Source organism: Pangasianodon hypophthalmus, chromosome 13, assembly GCF_027358585.1.
Source record: "Pangasianodon hypophthalmus isolate fPanHyp1 chromosome 13, fPanHyp1.pri, whole genome shotgun sequence".
NCBI lineage: Eukaryota > Metazoa > Chordata > Actinopteri > Siluriformes > Pangasiidae > Pangasianodon > Pangasianodon hypophthalmus.
Window position 1 is genome coordinate 7,318,476 of NC_069722.1, and position 15,821 is coordinate 7,334,296.

At 39.0% G+C, this 15,821-nt stretch overlaps 1 protein-coding gene across 2 annotated transcripts; it reads left to right on the forward strand.

Annotated features, from left to right (window-relative positions):
• The first annotated feature begins 1,588 nt into the window (after positions 1-1,588).
• Positions 1,589-15,358, forward strand: spsb3a (splA/ryanodine receptor domain and SOCS box containing 3a). Of its 2 annotated transcripts, none has more exons than XM_026916977.3 (7): positions 1,589-2,778; positions 6,278-6,416; positions 6,777-6,954; positions 7,080-7,267; positions 7,898-8,000; positions 9,861-9,986; positions 11,976-15,358. In XM_026916977.3, exons 2-7 carry the CDS (start codon positions 6,285-6,287, stop codon positions 12,335-12,337), a joined length of 1,089 nt encoding a protein of 362 aa, XP_026772778.1. In that variant the 5' UTR covers positions 1,589-2,778; positions 6,278-6,284; the 3' UTR covers positions 12,338-15,358. The 2 variants fall into 2 exon arrangements, with proteins under 2 accessions (XP_026772778.1, XP_026772779.1); XM_026916978.3 differs by having other exon boundaries at positions 1,596-2,778; positions 6,278-6,410.
• The last annotated feature ends 463 nt before the right edge of the window (positions 15,359-15,821 follow it).

A 15,821-nucleotide genomic window follows, 5' to 3' on the forward strand; every position in this document is an offset into this window, starting at 1 on the left:
CGTGGTCTACACAAGTGAAAGAGAAAGCGATAGAAAAACAGCACAGGCTGTCTTAGCCGGGTGTTGGGTAACTGGAGCTGCCAGAACAGCTTCAATGTACCTTGATATAAACTATATGGCCTAAAGTTTATGGACAGCTGAGCATCACACGCATATGTGGTTCTTCCCCAAACTGTTGCCACAAAGTTGGAAGCACAGAATTGTATAGAATGTCTTTGTATGCTGTAGCTTTAAGATTTCCCTTCACTGGATCTAAGAGGCCCAAACTTGTTCTAGCATGCCAGTGCCCCTGTGCACAAAGTGAGATTCATGAAGACATGGTTTGCCAAGGTTAAAGTGGAAGAACTTGAGTGTCCTGCACAGAGCCCTGACCTCAGCCCCACTGAACATCTTTGGGATGAATTGGAACGCCGACTGCACCCCAGACCTCCTCACTCAACATCAGTTCCTGACAGCCAAAATCTTGTGGAAAGACTAATCATGGAATGGGATATTCAGAAAGCACATGTGAGTGTTATAGTCAGGTAGCCACAAACTTTTGGCCATATAGTGTAGACTCTACAAGTCTCTGGAATTGTACCAGAGGAATGGGCACCATTCTTCCTAAAGATATTCCCTCAGTTTGTGTTTTGATGGTGGTGGAGAGCTCTGTCTAACACATCAGTCCAAACTCTATAGGTGTTCTGCTGGCTTGAGATCTGGTGACTGTGAAAACCATAGCATGGCATAAAGGTAAGAAGTGGACCTAAACCAAACCAACAAAAATAAATGCCCCCACAGTTGCTGTTGTTCCTTTAATTTGTCACAGACTATTTCTATCTATAAACAAATGGTAATCATAACATGACAATTGTATCGAAGGGGCCAAATATCAGCTTTTCTCAGGGAGTCCAGAACCTCTAGCTTATGAGCTGCAATAGGTGTGTCTGAATTATTTACATTTGGCAGACATCCAGAGCAACTTTCACTTGTATATCTAAGCAGTTGAGGGTCAGGGCCTAACAGGGGTAGCTTGGCAGTGTTGGGGTTTGAACTCATGACTATTTGATCAGTAGGCCAATATTTTAACCACTGAGCTGCCACTGCCATTTGTAGAGTACTTGCATGTCTGCAGGCCAGGGACCTCGATGAAAACCTGCCCTAGCCCACAGGTTCTTCAACTCAGAAATGGCTGGTAATTAGCTGATTAGACAGATCAGTTTTGTTAGAGCAGGGAAAACATTAAAATGTGCCATAGACACAGTCCTGCACTGCAAAAAAATTATATCTTACCAAGTGAAAAAAAAAAATCTTAAATATGGGCAAATTTATCTAATATTTTTTATGCTGATATTATAAATCAAATATTATTCAGCCTATTTTTAAAAGCTTTCACACATTTCAAGCTTTACATTTTCTTATTCTATTAGCAGATAATTTTGCTTTCTTTCTTGAAATAAATGCTTAAAATTAGAAAAACTATCTGCTAATAAAAGAAGACTATTTCAAGCTTGAAACTGGTAAAAGAATATATAGAAATAGGTACAAATAATAATATATTTGGTTTATTGTAAATTTAAAGCAGGAAATACTAAAAAAAAATGTAATTTTACTAAATCTGAACTTTACTAAAAGTACTAAATCTTAGTATCAGTGTAGGACATTTACAGTACAGGTCAAGTGAAAGAACAATATAGAATTATCTGAATTTGCAAAGATACATAAAATTCTTCATGAAGATAAATGATATGTATAGGTGAACCAAACACCTGCCTAGAGCACAATGTAGGTGCTAAACAAGTCATACAAGATCACGTATCAGGCATTATACTCTTACAGGATCGGGTAGATCTCTTTACACTTGAGCTCCAGTTCCTGAGGAACCAAGATTCTTATAGATTTTCATGACGTCTTGGTGTGTGAAATTAATATTTTTGCAGTCTTATGAGCACCCAGATCAGAATTATAATCAGGTACAATATATGGCCAAAAGTTTGTGGACACCTGACCATCACACCTATATGAACATCCCATTCCAGATTTAATCTCCTTCCACTCTTCTGGGAAGGCTTTCCACTAGATTTTGGAGAGTGGCTGTGGGGATTTGCCCATTCAGCCACAAGAGCATTACTGAGATCAGGCACTGATGCTGGGCGAGGAGGCCTGGGGTGCAGTCTGTGGCAAACCATGTCTTCATGGAGCTCGCTTTGTGCACAGGGGCATTGTCATGTTGGAACAGGTTTGGGCCTCTTAGCTCCAGTGAAGGGAAACTGTATATCTATAGCATACAAAGACATCCGATACGCCTGTGTGCTTCCAGCAGTTTGGGGAAGAGCAACATATGTGTGTGATGGTCAGCTGTCCACAAACTTTTGGTCTTATCGTTCATACAGGACTGTAAAATAAAGTGTCAGTGCAGCATGACACATTTTCAGCATTTTCATTTTCAAATAATCTGCAGAGATAGGCCTATAGAGGATTATATAAAACACTGATTTAGTATCAAACTACTGATACAGATTAGTGCGTCATTAAATGACAAAAGCTTAGCCAATAAGAGGAGAGTCTAGAAAACAAACCCCGCCCCTACCACCTGATTGGCCGTCAGTCATTGGCGGAAAATGGGCGGAACTCGATGCCGTATTGTTTACGTCTGTGGGCTGAAAGTAGGTCATAAGAGCGAGACAGCTAGTAACATATTTCTCAGAAAATTTAATTATTCTTAATCACACGAAGTTGTAACGATAACGGAAAAAGAGCAGGATTCCCGCGGGCTCTCCGGTGACATCTGCAAAGCTGGTAAATGAGCTTGATCGTGCTGTGTGATGCTCCAGAGACCGCAGACTGCTAGCGGATGCTAACCTTTGCTAACTTAAGCAGCCGTTAACCAACCTGCATACGACTTCTTCTGCATCAGGATGATATAGAGACATGTGCATATTGTTATCTCATTCTGTTTTCTGCCTGGCTATTGTGTCTCTTAATGCTAAAAAATAATAGTAATAATTAATAAACCAATGAACAGAAAGGAGCCTTAGCTGAGCTAGTTAGCTAGCTGCTTACTTTGATTACCGCCGAAGAAGAAGAAGAAGAAGAGCTCTAATGCTGCTTTTCCGGTTTCAAGCTTTTTAAGATTTATAACAGTGATTTAGCACGATTTATAAATCGTTTTGTCTGAAGTATTGAGACTGATGATTGATTCAAGATGACACGTTTTGAATGGCTGCTTTTTCAGGTCGCTGTATTAACCTGGTTTGCTTGCAAATTGGATTGCACAGTGCACAGTGTTGCCAACTCTTTCACAGATTAAGTAGCTAAAGCACGCGCAAAAAGTCGCTACAAGTCTCCAGGTGACGTCATGGACTCATTTGCATATTCGTAGGTTCATCATCATGATTATTTGCATATCAGATTGCAAATTAGGTTACAGGAAGAAGAAAGATTTTCTGAAGACCCTTTAAATAGAAGATGATAAAAATAGAACACAGTTTTATCAGAATGGAAAATAATATATTATAATTTATGTCTTACAGAAAGAAGTGGTCTTTGGTCATGACACCACAAACTAACCATTTGCACATTTACAAAATACTGTACCTTCTGTCAAGAGTGCAGACAAAATGAAGCAGTGATAGGAAGTAGTCATGAATTAGACATGAAGGAAATGGTTATGGATGAAATAAAGTGCTTTTATTACTGCAGATATCACCAAGAATAGAGTTTAAAATGAAGAACAATGTGCAAGGCTGGGACAAGCAATGGTGATCAGTGATTGGTCAATGGGAAACAGTGGTGATCAGTGATTGGTTGTTGGGAATGTTGGTGATGAGTGATTGGGTGTTGGGAAACATTGGTGATGAGTGATTGGTTGTTGGGAATCTTGGTGAATGATTGGTTGTTGGAAACATTGATGATGAGTGATTGGTTGTTGGGAACGTTGATGATGAGTGATCGGTTGTTGGGAACGTTCATGAGTGATTGGTTGTTGGGAATCTTGATGAGTGATTGGTTGTTGGGAATCTTGATGAGTGATTGGTTGTTGGGAATCTTGGTGAGTGATTGGTTGTTGGGAATGTTGGTGATGAGTAATTGGTTGTTGAGACCATCGATAATGAGTGATTGGTTGTTGGGAACATTGATGACAAGCGATTGGTCGATGGGAATCTTGATGAGTGATTGGTGTTTGGGAACATTGGTGAATGATTGGTTGTTGGGAATGTTGATGAGTGATCGGTTGTTGGGAAAGTTGATGATGAGTGATCGGTTGTTGGGAAAGTTGATGATGAGTGATCGGTTGTTGGGAAAGTTGATGAGTGATTGGTTGTTGGGAACGTTGATGATGAGTGATTGGTTGTTGGGAACGTTGATGATGAGTGATTGGTTGTTGGGAACGTTGATGAGTGATTGGTTGTTGGGAACGTTGATGAGTGATTGGTTGTTGGGAACGTTGATGACGAGTGATTGGTTGTTGGGAATGTGGATGACGAGTGATTGGTCGTTGGGAACGTTGATGATGTTGGTTGTTGGAACACTGGCTTGTGCAAGTGCAAGTACAGCTCAGTCAGGCTTTACACACTGATGGTGATTCGAGTGAACCTGCTGTCTCAACTCATATAACCAGCAGCTGTGAAGTGAGCTGGACAGCCGTATCGAGTATAGGACAGTCACTAACATTTGCTCAAAAAGCTGCTAGATTTGTTGCTAGGTTCTTTTTTGAAATAAAGTCACCTAAGGGGTCCAAAAAGTCACCAAATCTAGCGACAAAATTGGCAACACTGGCTGTGCAGATCCCGTTTTCAGAGTCATACAGCTTCTGTTTCTCAATCTCAGCTGGTGTTAAAAAATGCATGATGTCTCATTATTTAGCAGCTACACAGTGCAACTGCTGACAGTGTCTTTTTTTTTTTTTTTTTTTTTTTTTTTTAAAAGATCTGGTCATCAGGGTTGCTGGTCACCAGGAGAGTTCAAACTTGTTCAAACATTTTGACATGTCTAACAGGTCAAAACCTTCCTTCTCAGCATACTGTGATTTAAACTTAATGTTCTGTTTATTACTTAGCAGTGTTATGTCCTGTTTGGCCATGCAAAATAACATTTATTCAGGTGCTATTGTAACATTTATTCAGGATTGGAAAACGTACAGAGAGACTACACTTAAGTAAAAGTCTGGGTACTTGTACTATGGGTCGATGGGGTGTGGGGTCAAATATCTGCTTGAGTGAAAGTCAAAAAGTATCTTCATTTAAATATACTCATGTATTTAAGAGTGAAAGTGAATATTTTTAACTGAGTAACAAAGATTAACAATACATTAACAGTCCATTTATAAAATTTTTTGTTAACTCAGAAACTTAGAATTCGACTTGCTGGTTCGCTAATGTTTAATACATTTTTAATATGTATAAAGTTGTTTTAAAAAATGTTTAAAACAATTTAAAAATTAAAAAACATCACTGATTAGATAAATGGAAGGAAAATCTTTGAAACTGTTTTCCTTTTATCCTAAGGGAATGCAAACTTTTGCTCTTACTGAATGATACATTTTTCAGCATGCCCTCAGTCTATGTCAAATGTAATTATCGGCATTTTTAACTTATTCTATTATAATTATAATTATAATTATAATTTTTTATGATAATCTGCTCTGGACCCTTTCATGTACTGTACTTTACATTTGGAGATTTGCCGTCCTGTGACTCGAGGTCTTCAGAGGGCCTCAGTTACTGAAAGAGTAGTATGAAACATTGTGTTGTACTAATACTGCAATCCACTGTACCTGGAAGTCTGAAAGCCCAGAGGAAGTTCATATTTGTATGCCTAGTGTTTGAATTTGATAAAGATATTAACAAGATCTACATGAATGATTTGTGTGTGATCAATGAAGAGAAATGAGTTATAATGTAGATCAACTGTCTCGTTCATCTGTGCTAAAAAAAAAAAAGATGAGTTATGGTGGTCTTATTCCATTAGAAGAATTGGAATTAAGTTATAAACTACACTTTTACAAAGCTCTTAAAACACCTTTTCACTAAAGAAAAGCTACACATCGAATAAAATCAGATTTTATCAAGTAGAAACTAATGCAAAGGGAATTCTGGTTATCACTGATTGTATTGGTGTGATGTCAGGTTTGTTTGTTAGAGAACTTGGGCAAGGGAGACGTTGTAAAATGGCCGTTCCGTTGCACTTTTTGCACGTTTGGTTCTGAGTACAGTGGGTTGCATCATGTGAGCAGGTAGCTAGACGGTCAGGATGATTTGGGATGATTATTGATGACCACCACTTGAATTGGTTGCAGGTGTGGCATGTCCAGGCGCAGCCGAAACAGTCGAGCGTGGCGCAGCGTGTGGAGCGGAATTCGGCGGGATGCTGATGCAAATACGCTGGTGCTGCCCTCGGAGAGCGATGAATGGGGTTGTGACCGCCTACAGGTCAGTGTATGTGTCATGTGTATGTGTATGTGTATGTGTCAGTGTATGAGCCAGCCAAGATTAGCTAAACAGTTTCAAAAGCTAGCGATCTGAAACAGATTCAGATGTGATTTATGCTTATTAAACCGACAATGAATCAACTCTCAAATAGATATGCAGTGTTCTCTTACAATTGTAGTTTTACTGGGAATTAAAGGGGCATATTTTTACTAAGAAGGCTAATTTCATGCAGTGTTCAATGTCATGCTGAAATCCACATGCTAAGATGTATATTGGCAAAATTATGTTTTGCATGCTGCCTGATTTAAAAAAAAAAAACAACTTACAACTGTCACACATGTGATAGACTGTATTTATGTTGTTTAGTACAGTGACTCAGATTCAGAGGCAGAGTATCCTGGCATTGTACCCTCAGTGCCAAGTGCGGTGCCAGTAACCGGAGAGTCGTACTGCGGTTGTGATTTGGAGATGGAATCGAGTTACGACCCACGTCTACGCAGTTACGCACGGCTGCGAGACTGCCACTGTGGTGAAGATGACCAAGGTACACGTGCACGGATGTATTTTAATTTCACACCCCTCTTTTCCCTTTCCTTTCCTTTGCTTTGCTGATAAATGACATATTGAGTGCCTGATCGAATGCGCTATGTGTGTGTGTTTCTGTGTCAGATTTCGACTGGGTGTGGGATGAGGGCAGTCGGTCAGCGGCCACGCTGCTGAGCTGCGAGAACAGGAAGGTGAGCTTCCACTCGGAGTACAGCTGCGGCACGGCGGCGATCCGCGGCTCCAAGGAGCTCTCAGAGGGACAGCACTTCTGGGAGATCAAAATGACCTCTCCGGTCTACGGAACAGACATGGTGCGGCTCAACGGAGTATTTTCTGAGTCTAGATTTGTGTTTATGGGTAGTGCTTGTTATGAATTATGATTTCGAGAGTCATCTTTCAGCTAAAGGAGAAGTCAGGGTAAATGTAATAAAATCGTCTGACAGAAAAGCGAACTCACTGAAGAGGAAAGGACACAGTATCTGAAAAACCCAAACTTTCACATCAGCTACTTTCATTTTGCGGCAGTTTTGTCTGGGTGAATTCTCACCTGTGAATTCATGAGTTTCGATCTTGTGAGCCAGTAGAAAACAAGTTGGCGGGGTTGTTGTGGTGTCAGTTTTTTTTTCTCCTCTTATTGTTATCTTATTGTTATCTCTTAGTGTTATATCCAAATCTGGATTTTTTTTTTTATCTATCACTCCTCCACCAGCATACACTAGAGTTTTGGTGGTAAAATTCATTTTTTTCTCTCTGCCTTCTGGGATATCTGATTATCAATGTTGGCACCTCTGCTTTATGTAGATACACAGTACATGATGTTTATGACAAGTTTGTGACCAAACAAAGAACAAACTCATTTTTGCTCCAGTTATTGGCCAAAGTTTTGAATTCAGCAAATCGCCTGTGTTAATGATAATGAACTTTTTGTGTGTGTTTTGTAGATGGTAGGAATTGGCACATCAGATGTTAATCTGGACAAATACCGACATACATTCTGCAGTTTACTGGGAAAAGATGAAGACAGCTGGGGCTTGTCATATACAGGTAAATACACTATAGGGCACTGCAAGCAAACAGTGACTTTGTTTCAAAATTACTTCACAATTAAATCAAGTTACCAACAACCAACACAACAAAGTGTGTTTACTGACATATCCAGCCTTTCAGTATTTACACCTGTTTGTTTCATGTGTGTGGAATCTGAATTGTACCCTGATAAGAGTTTAACTATACACATTTATACTGTTCCAAAATGTCCTGGATTATAATCTGATTGCTGCATCGTGCCTATAACATTCAAATCATAACACTTGACATTTGTTAACATGTTTGTCATGAGCTTGTGTTGAGTCGGTCTATTGCAAGAGATGGCTGCCACGTCAAAAAAACTCAATTTTGCATGCTGCTTTTTAATTTTTAATTCAGTTGACTTCAGTTTTATTTGTATAACGCTTTTAAAAGTAGACATTGTCAGAAAGCAGCGTTACAGATATCCGGATGTAGAGTTCAGAATGATGTTCAGTATGATTAGATTGTGAATAAGAGTCCTGGGATGAGCACGGGAAACTTTTTATGATTACAGAAGCAGTTCTTAGGTACAAATCTACAGTATCCACATGAGATTATTCACTGAAGCAAGGGTGAGACTCGGGCTTAAACTGTTTTTGGGAATGCAGATCTTTAAAGTATCCACGTGGGACCATCCACAGCAGCAGTTTTCTCATTTAGTGTTTAGTTGGCAAAGTGAAGACTGATGGGAGTGGATTTTTACTGATATATGCTGTCAAATTCATGTTTAATTGTACAGTATGTGCAGATGTTTACAATCAGTTAAGTTGAAAACAGCCAATACCACTTGAGAAGTACCTTGTACTAGTTTCATGTTATGACATTATGACATAAAGTATTGGGAAGATTCTTGTCACAACATTGCTTGGAGAGATGGTTTTACACTATATGACCAAAAGTTTGTGGACACCTGACCATTACACCCATATGTGGTTCTTCCCCAGACTGTCGCCACACACTTGGAAGCACACAATTGTATAGAATGTCTTTGTATGCTGTAGCTTTAAGATTTTCCTTCACTGGATCTAAGAGGCCCAAACTTGTTCGAGCATGACAATGCCCCTGTGCACAAAGCGAGCTCCATGAAAACATGGTTTGCCAAGGTTGGAGCGGAAGAACTTGACCTTGACCTTGACCTCAACCCAACTGAACACCTTTGGGATGAACTGGAACGCTCACTATGCACCAGGCCTCCTCGTCCGACATTATTGCCTGATCTCACTAAAACGCTCTTAGTGAGATCTTGAGCACAAATCCCCACAGCCACACTCCAGAATCTAGTGGAAAGCCTTCCCAGAAGAGTGGAAGTTACTATAACAGTAAAGGGGGACTAAATCTGGAATGCAATGTTCACCAAGCACATATGGGTGTGTTAGTCGGGTGTCCACAAACCTTTGGCTATATAGTGTATTTATACTTGTATAACATCAGGCTTCAGTGCTTCTTGGATATTCTGAAGTGGTTCAAATGATCGGATTTAAATCTGCTTAGTGCAATTCCTGCAGTTTTTATGTGAATAATCTGGGTATAATCTTGATATTCAACATTCATTCAACACAAGGTGTAACATCTTGCCTGGTGTTTGCAGATGGTCTGTTACCAGTTTTTAACTATTTACAATACAATCTTAATTAAGATGAACATACCTTTATTTAATCAAACCTTCCAGAGGAGAAATTTTGAGGGAAAAAATGTTTATTTACAAAGTTAGGGTTGCTTCTAAATTTCTAACATGTAATGTAGGTAAGAATGCTTCCACAATACCACATGCAGTACCATAAGCCTTTTATTATGTTTCAGTATTGTGTATAACTAATTATGAGTGTTGGTCTCTAGGGTTGTTACATCATAACGGAGACAAAGTGAGCTTCTCATCACGGTTTGGTCAGGGATCCATCATAGGCGTTCACTTGGACACCTGGCACGGAACTCTTACCTTCTTTAAAAACCGCAAATGCATCGGTAAGACGCAGTTTATGCATCACTAATAACCTTGACGTCATGACATTGGGATCATGCGGAAATTGTGTTGGTCACAGAATAGCACAGTAGAAGTAGATACACACTCATCTGTAATGTAGAATGCATGAAGGTATGAGCTGCTCTTCAGGGGTACACATTATCTGGCTCATCAGAGGAGATGAGTTTCAGCCTGTCTTTTCAAACATATTATCTAATATAACGTGTGGGCATGGAAACTTTTACACTTCCTGTTTACTGGTTTAAATGTGGCCTTGTTTATGTTAAATTTATGTTTCCATCATTATATTTGTGGCCCTTCCAATACATTGATTAGCTTAAAAGTGCAGTTTGTAACATATAAAGGTTGTGGAGCACATATATATATAATATAATATAATGTGACAGATACTGTCAAAAATTTTGAAGTGGGAGCATGGCCGCTTTTACTTAAATGGCTATAACACTTGAACAGAAGGAGACATTTTCACAAAAATCTGCACACTTGTGTATGGGCCCAATCTGAGGACACGTAAAAAAAATTACAGTGTGTGACCACTTGGTGGTGCTATAACAGGGAAAAAAAAAACATGAAATTGGCTCTAAGTACAGAACCATTGGTCCAATTGATCTGAAAATTGGACAGTCGCATAGCTCGAAAAACATGTCTGCCATCGGCCAGTTAATTTTCAGCAGCTATTAGACAAAGTTAACAAAGGCTGATCGGAACGAAACTTGATGGACTTGCTTGACGCTTGACTTGGCCACTGGGGGGTGCCATCAAGTTTTTCATGCACATAAATGGTTTTATATACTGCAGTGTTTCACACAAATACGAGTAGTTCAAGTCGTTTGATGGAACTCCTCATTCTGAACAACTTTGCCATTGGAGTCAGTCAAAGTGTTCGTTAAATATTTGCGATTACTTAAAAAACATACTTCTGCAAACTAGTCCTAGGTTTTTCACTCAACCAAAATAAAACCAGTGCAGAACAATTGTTTGTACTCCTTAGATCAATAATTATCCAAAAAAAAAAAGAAGTTTTGTTTCATCATTGTAACAGCAGGCAAAAACGCTTGAAGAGGGCGTGGCCACTTTTACTGAAATGGTTATAACTCTTGAACAGAATGAGATAATTTCACCAAACTTGGCACAATTATGTATGGGCTCAATCTGAGATCACATGCACAAAATGGTGGCAATTGGCCACGTTGTGGTGCTGTAACAGGACAACCCACTTTCGTGAGCTAGTCCTAGGTTTTTTTTACTCAATCACAACAAAACCAGTGTAGTACAATTCTCTGGACTCACTAGGTCAATAATTAATCAAAAAATATTTTGAACTTTTTTTATTTAGATAGTCATAACAGGGTTATTTACAAAAATGAGTGTGGGTTAGTGTACTCAAAAGTCAGTAACTCCTAAAGGAAAACTCATGCATGACATGAAGTAAGCACATGCAGCATATATGATTCTTAAGAAGCATGCAAAATGTAATGGAGATCAGACAAGAGATGGCGCTAAAACAGTTTAAAAATGCTATTTCTTTATGGTAAATTATCATATATTTCTTAACATTATCTTGCTTTTTCTCTGATTTAGGTGCTTATAGGCTTGCACAATATTAAGTAATATCTTTTTATGCATGTCCTTAAAGGCCCTGAAGTGCTTCAACCCTGATAATTGCTGCTTGCAGCTATATTTTTTATTGTAATTGCACTTTTCTTTACAGGAAGCAGAGGGTGCAAAGAATTGCAAACTGCTCCTTTAAGTGAAATGACTGCTGAGTTAGCATAACTGCAGCCTTGGTCAGAATGCCGTACATTACGTAGGTCAAAGGAAACAGACCATAACAAATCACACATAGAAGTCAATAATGGCTAATAACAGTATTAGAACACAGGCTGAATAAGGATGAGTTCAGTTGTTAGTCTTATATGTGCATTATTTCTATTCCATGCCATTTTTAATGTGTGTTTGCATGCGTATAGGTGTCGCTGCTACAGAGCTGCAGAACAAGCGTGTGTACCCCATGGCATGTTCCACAGCTGCCAAAAGCAGCATGAAGGTGATCCGCTCAGTCTCCGCCCCCACCTCACTCCAGTACCTCTGCTGCTGGCGTCTGCGTAAGCTCCTCCCTTCAGGAGCCGACGCCCTCAGAGTGCTGCCCCTCCCACCAGGACTCAGGCACCTCCTACATTCCAAACTTGGCTGGGTGCTAAGCTTAGACCACTCGCATACGCATACAAACTCAAACACAAATACACCAGCTGGGCCCTCTTCAGGCAGCGAATCAGACGGCTGCGCTTCCGACCCCGAGGCCTGCCAGAGGAAACGCTGCCGCTGGACCTGAGGCGAACACACACACACACACACACACACACACACACACACATATATATATACCCATACACATATACCCATACACACACTATTACAGTTAATACATTGTCAAGTCTTTTCAGTTTCAGACTCATATACAGTGGTACAGTGGATTGAGACAAAACTTAAAAAAAAAAAAAAAAAAAAACGTCTTTAAGATGTTGATGTATCTGATGTAACAAGAAACCTCTCCACATTGAGGATACCATTTGATTTTAATCTCCTGTGGGACTGTTAACACTGCATTTCATTGTGTGGATCATAGTCAGACATGCAAAATTCAATACTTTCTGGATGTACAGATTATGTAAAAGACACACGCACATACACTCTGATGTATCACGACTAAACAGTGAACGGTCTTTCTCTTTTATAGCATAGTGCTGAAAGTTCCTGCTCTGTCCTTGCTGTCTCTTTCAGGGTTTTGGAACAAAAAATATGTCACACTTTTCCATCCCACATGAACTGTTATATAAAATCTCAGTATTATCTTTACCTATAACCTTCAGCACTGTGCCCTTGTCTACCTGTACTTCAGAATAGCTTATATCCAAACAAGTAGAATGAGTCAAATGGACACTCAGATGGATAAGTGGTTTAATTACCACTTATAATTTGACGTACTATATAACATGTAATTCACCATCCATGTTTGCAAACGAGGTGACTAGTTTGACACCAGGTCTCATCAGTATAGCAGTGATATGCTGAATCTAGTACTGTATGATACATTGAACTATTTCTTGAAGTTGCTGCATTTGAGAAGTTTGGAAGAATCATATTAATGTCTTTTATACAGCTATGCCACAATATAATGGTATATAGCAAAGCAGAGGTCCCAATATCTACGGTTTGGCTGTAGTATTTTTGTGATTAATCAATGCATCATCCGTTCGATCCATATCTGTTTTGATATCAAGAAAACAAAACATTTGTTTTCTGAATTTAGCCATTTATTACCTTGACTATGAATGTACAAAAAACAGCATTGTTTTCTATTTTAGCAGACAATCTAGACTCTGAATATGATGTTTTAGGCCTATATACTAATGTTGGCCTATATACTTTTTTTTTAGTTTTATGTGTATATTGAATGTTCATTTGTTCTTACCCAGAAGAAAGGACAAGTAAATGTCAACCTCCTAGAAATGGCAGTGACCAGGTCAATAAATGGGGTAAATTTGTTGAGCCCGCAATATCGTCATGGTCACTGCCATTTCTGGAAGATTGTCAACAACTTGTCTTTTCCTTCCCAAGTTGTGGTCTTGGCAAAATCTTCAGACGCTCATGACTGAGCATTTCTCTACACTGATTTGAGCCGAATTGGCAGACATATCAGTGTATGTCATTCCATCACATGTAGTGTATGTCACTACATTTTAACTGCATTTGTATGCAGCTTCAATGATGCCAGCTTTCTGATGTCTTTTTCTGTTTTCTCTGCATCTTACATGTTCAAATTCTCGTATCGCCCTGCTGGTGACCTTTAAATGTGTATGGATGAAGCCAGTTGTGTGGATTTTTTTTTTTTTTTTGGAAAATTTTCAGAAATTTTTTAAGAAATCCGGGTTTGTTTTGCAGGAATACAATTTCAAAACAGATATGAATTGAACAGATGATACACATATTGCAATTTTAGTCTGCTTGCTACAGCAATATGAGACACTGAAGGTGATGTGAAATTTAAAAAAAAAAAAAATTGTTCCTGATACTGGTTCTCATCTTGCATCAAATTTATCAGGTCAGAGTTCACACCCCTGTATTTGGAAACCATTCTGCTGAGTTTCTGACATAATAGAAGACAAGCGGGCATACTATGGCCTCTGGTTGGTACAAGCGCAGAGCAGAATGCGCTGTTTACCTTTTATCCTGTTATCCCATCTCGTCCACCAATATACGCTAGGGTTTTTCTGTTAAGATCCTAGTCGTTATCTCTGCCTGTTAGGATCTTTTTGTTAACAATGTTGGTACCTCTGTCAAAGCCACTTTCCTGACACTTTTCCACAACCTGAACCTGACAAATTATATTCCGTCTTTATTACTATCAATCTATTGACTTTTCTGCTGTCCTTTCAGATGACATTTTTGTATTATTCCACATTTAATATGAGATTTTTAAAACACTCATTCCTGCTTTTAATCATTTTACTCCACGTACCTTTGCCAAGTCAATGGGCTAGTGTATTAACGTCTAATGGGTGTGGTCTTTTGCCGACAGTTATAATCATACCGATGCAGTTTTACAAAATCCTGGCTGAGTTTTTGTTCATCACTGGCATAGTACTGTTGTGCAAGAGTAGATGCCTGTGAATTGTGCACAAATGTGTAAAATGCTGCCGTCAAATACCTGCATGAACCTGTGATTTGAACTCACTTTGGTCTTAACACAGCAACTGTGGTGCTCTGTGCCATCTTCATCACCTCTCTTTGGCTTCTCACTAGGGCCACTTCTATCCTGATGCAAAGCAAAAACACTTAATGCCCCACTTGAGATGAAAGAGGATACACCCACGATGTAAACCAACAAATGTGAAGTTAATGTTTGTTTTGCAAAAAAAAGAGGTTGGATCTTCTTTTAACTCAGCTAGAGTCAGCTGATGTTCTCGATTCATATGCTGTCTGAACAAAGTACCTGCCCTTGTTCTTATAGCCATTCATTTTTACATCTCTCTGTGAGGGTTGTATTTATCAACTATGGAAGTGTGTATAGGTTTTGTAATTCACAAAAAAAAAAATCTAAGTCTTTGTTATGCATTAAAGCACTTTTCCCTCTCATTGTATGCATATATAAATGCATATAGATCCTTTTTGCTCTGTTCTGTACATATTGTATGTATTATCTAATTCTCTTTTCTCTGTCTCCCTTTACTATATGTTAAGCATGGGCTTTAACTCATATATGATTAAAGGAGTTGGATGAAAATCATACACGGGGGAAGAAAGGCTGGATATGTAGGTTGTTTTTTTAAGCATAATAAAGGATTAAAAACTGGTTGAGTGTGCTCCACTTCATTTGGTTGCAATCTTTTAGGTACATTGACCTTATATCTACATTCAATTGCCCTGTTATAAGGTAAGCCTACCATATAGGTGCACTGACCTGCAGTTGATCATTTTTCTGCCACTTCCTGTTCATCAGTGGAAAAGAATCGGCAGAGAACCACTGATGGCCAAGTTATTATTTGTGTGGTATACCATTCTCAGCACAGTGGTGGCACTGAAAGGGTGGTTATTGGATGTTTCTATTGTGTGAATGTATCAGGTGTGTCAGCAGTATTGCAGTTTTTTATACACCTTAATGCTATTTCTGGGTTGAGAGACAGTCCATCAACCATTACAGTAATGCTGTGGACAGAAACCGACCAAATGTGAAGGGTTGGGGGGTCAATAAATAAATTGTCAGTGGAAAAAAGATGAGCTATAGTATCTAATGTACACCTACAAGAGGGACCAAC

Coding starts and splice junctions, on each gene's coding strand:
- spsb3a (XM_026916977.3), top strand. CDS start 6,285: ATGTCCAGGCGCAGCCGAAACAGTCGAGCGTGGCGCAGCGTGTGGAGC. Junction 6,955..7,079: donor CTGTGGTGAAGATGACCAAG/GTACACGTGCAC, acceptor TTTCTGTGTCAG/ATTTCGACTGGGTGTGGGAT. Junction 9,987..11,975: donor TAAAAACCGCAAATGCATCG/GTAAGACGCAGT, acceptor GCATGCGTATAG/GTGTCGCTGCTACAGAGCTG.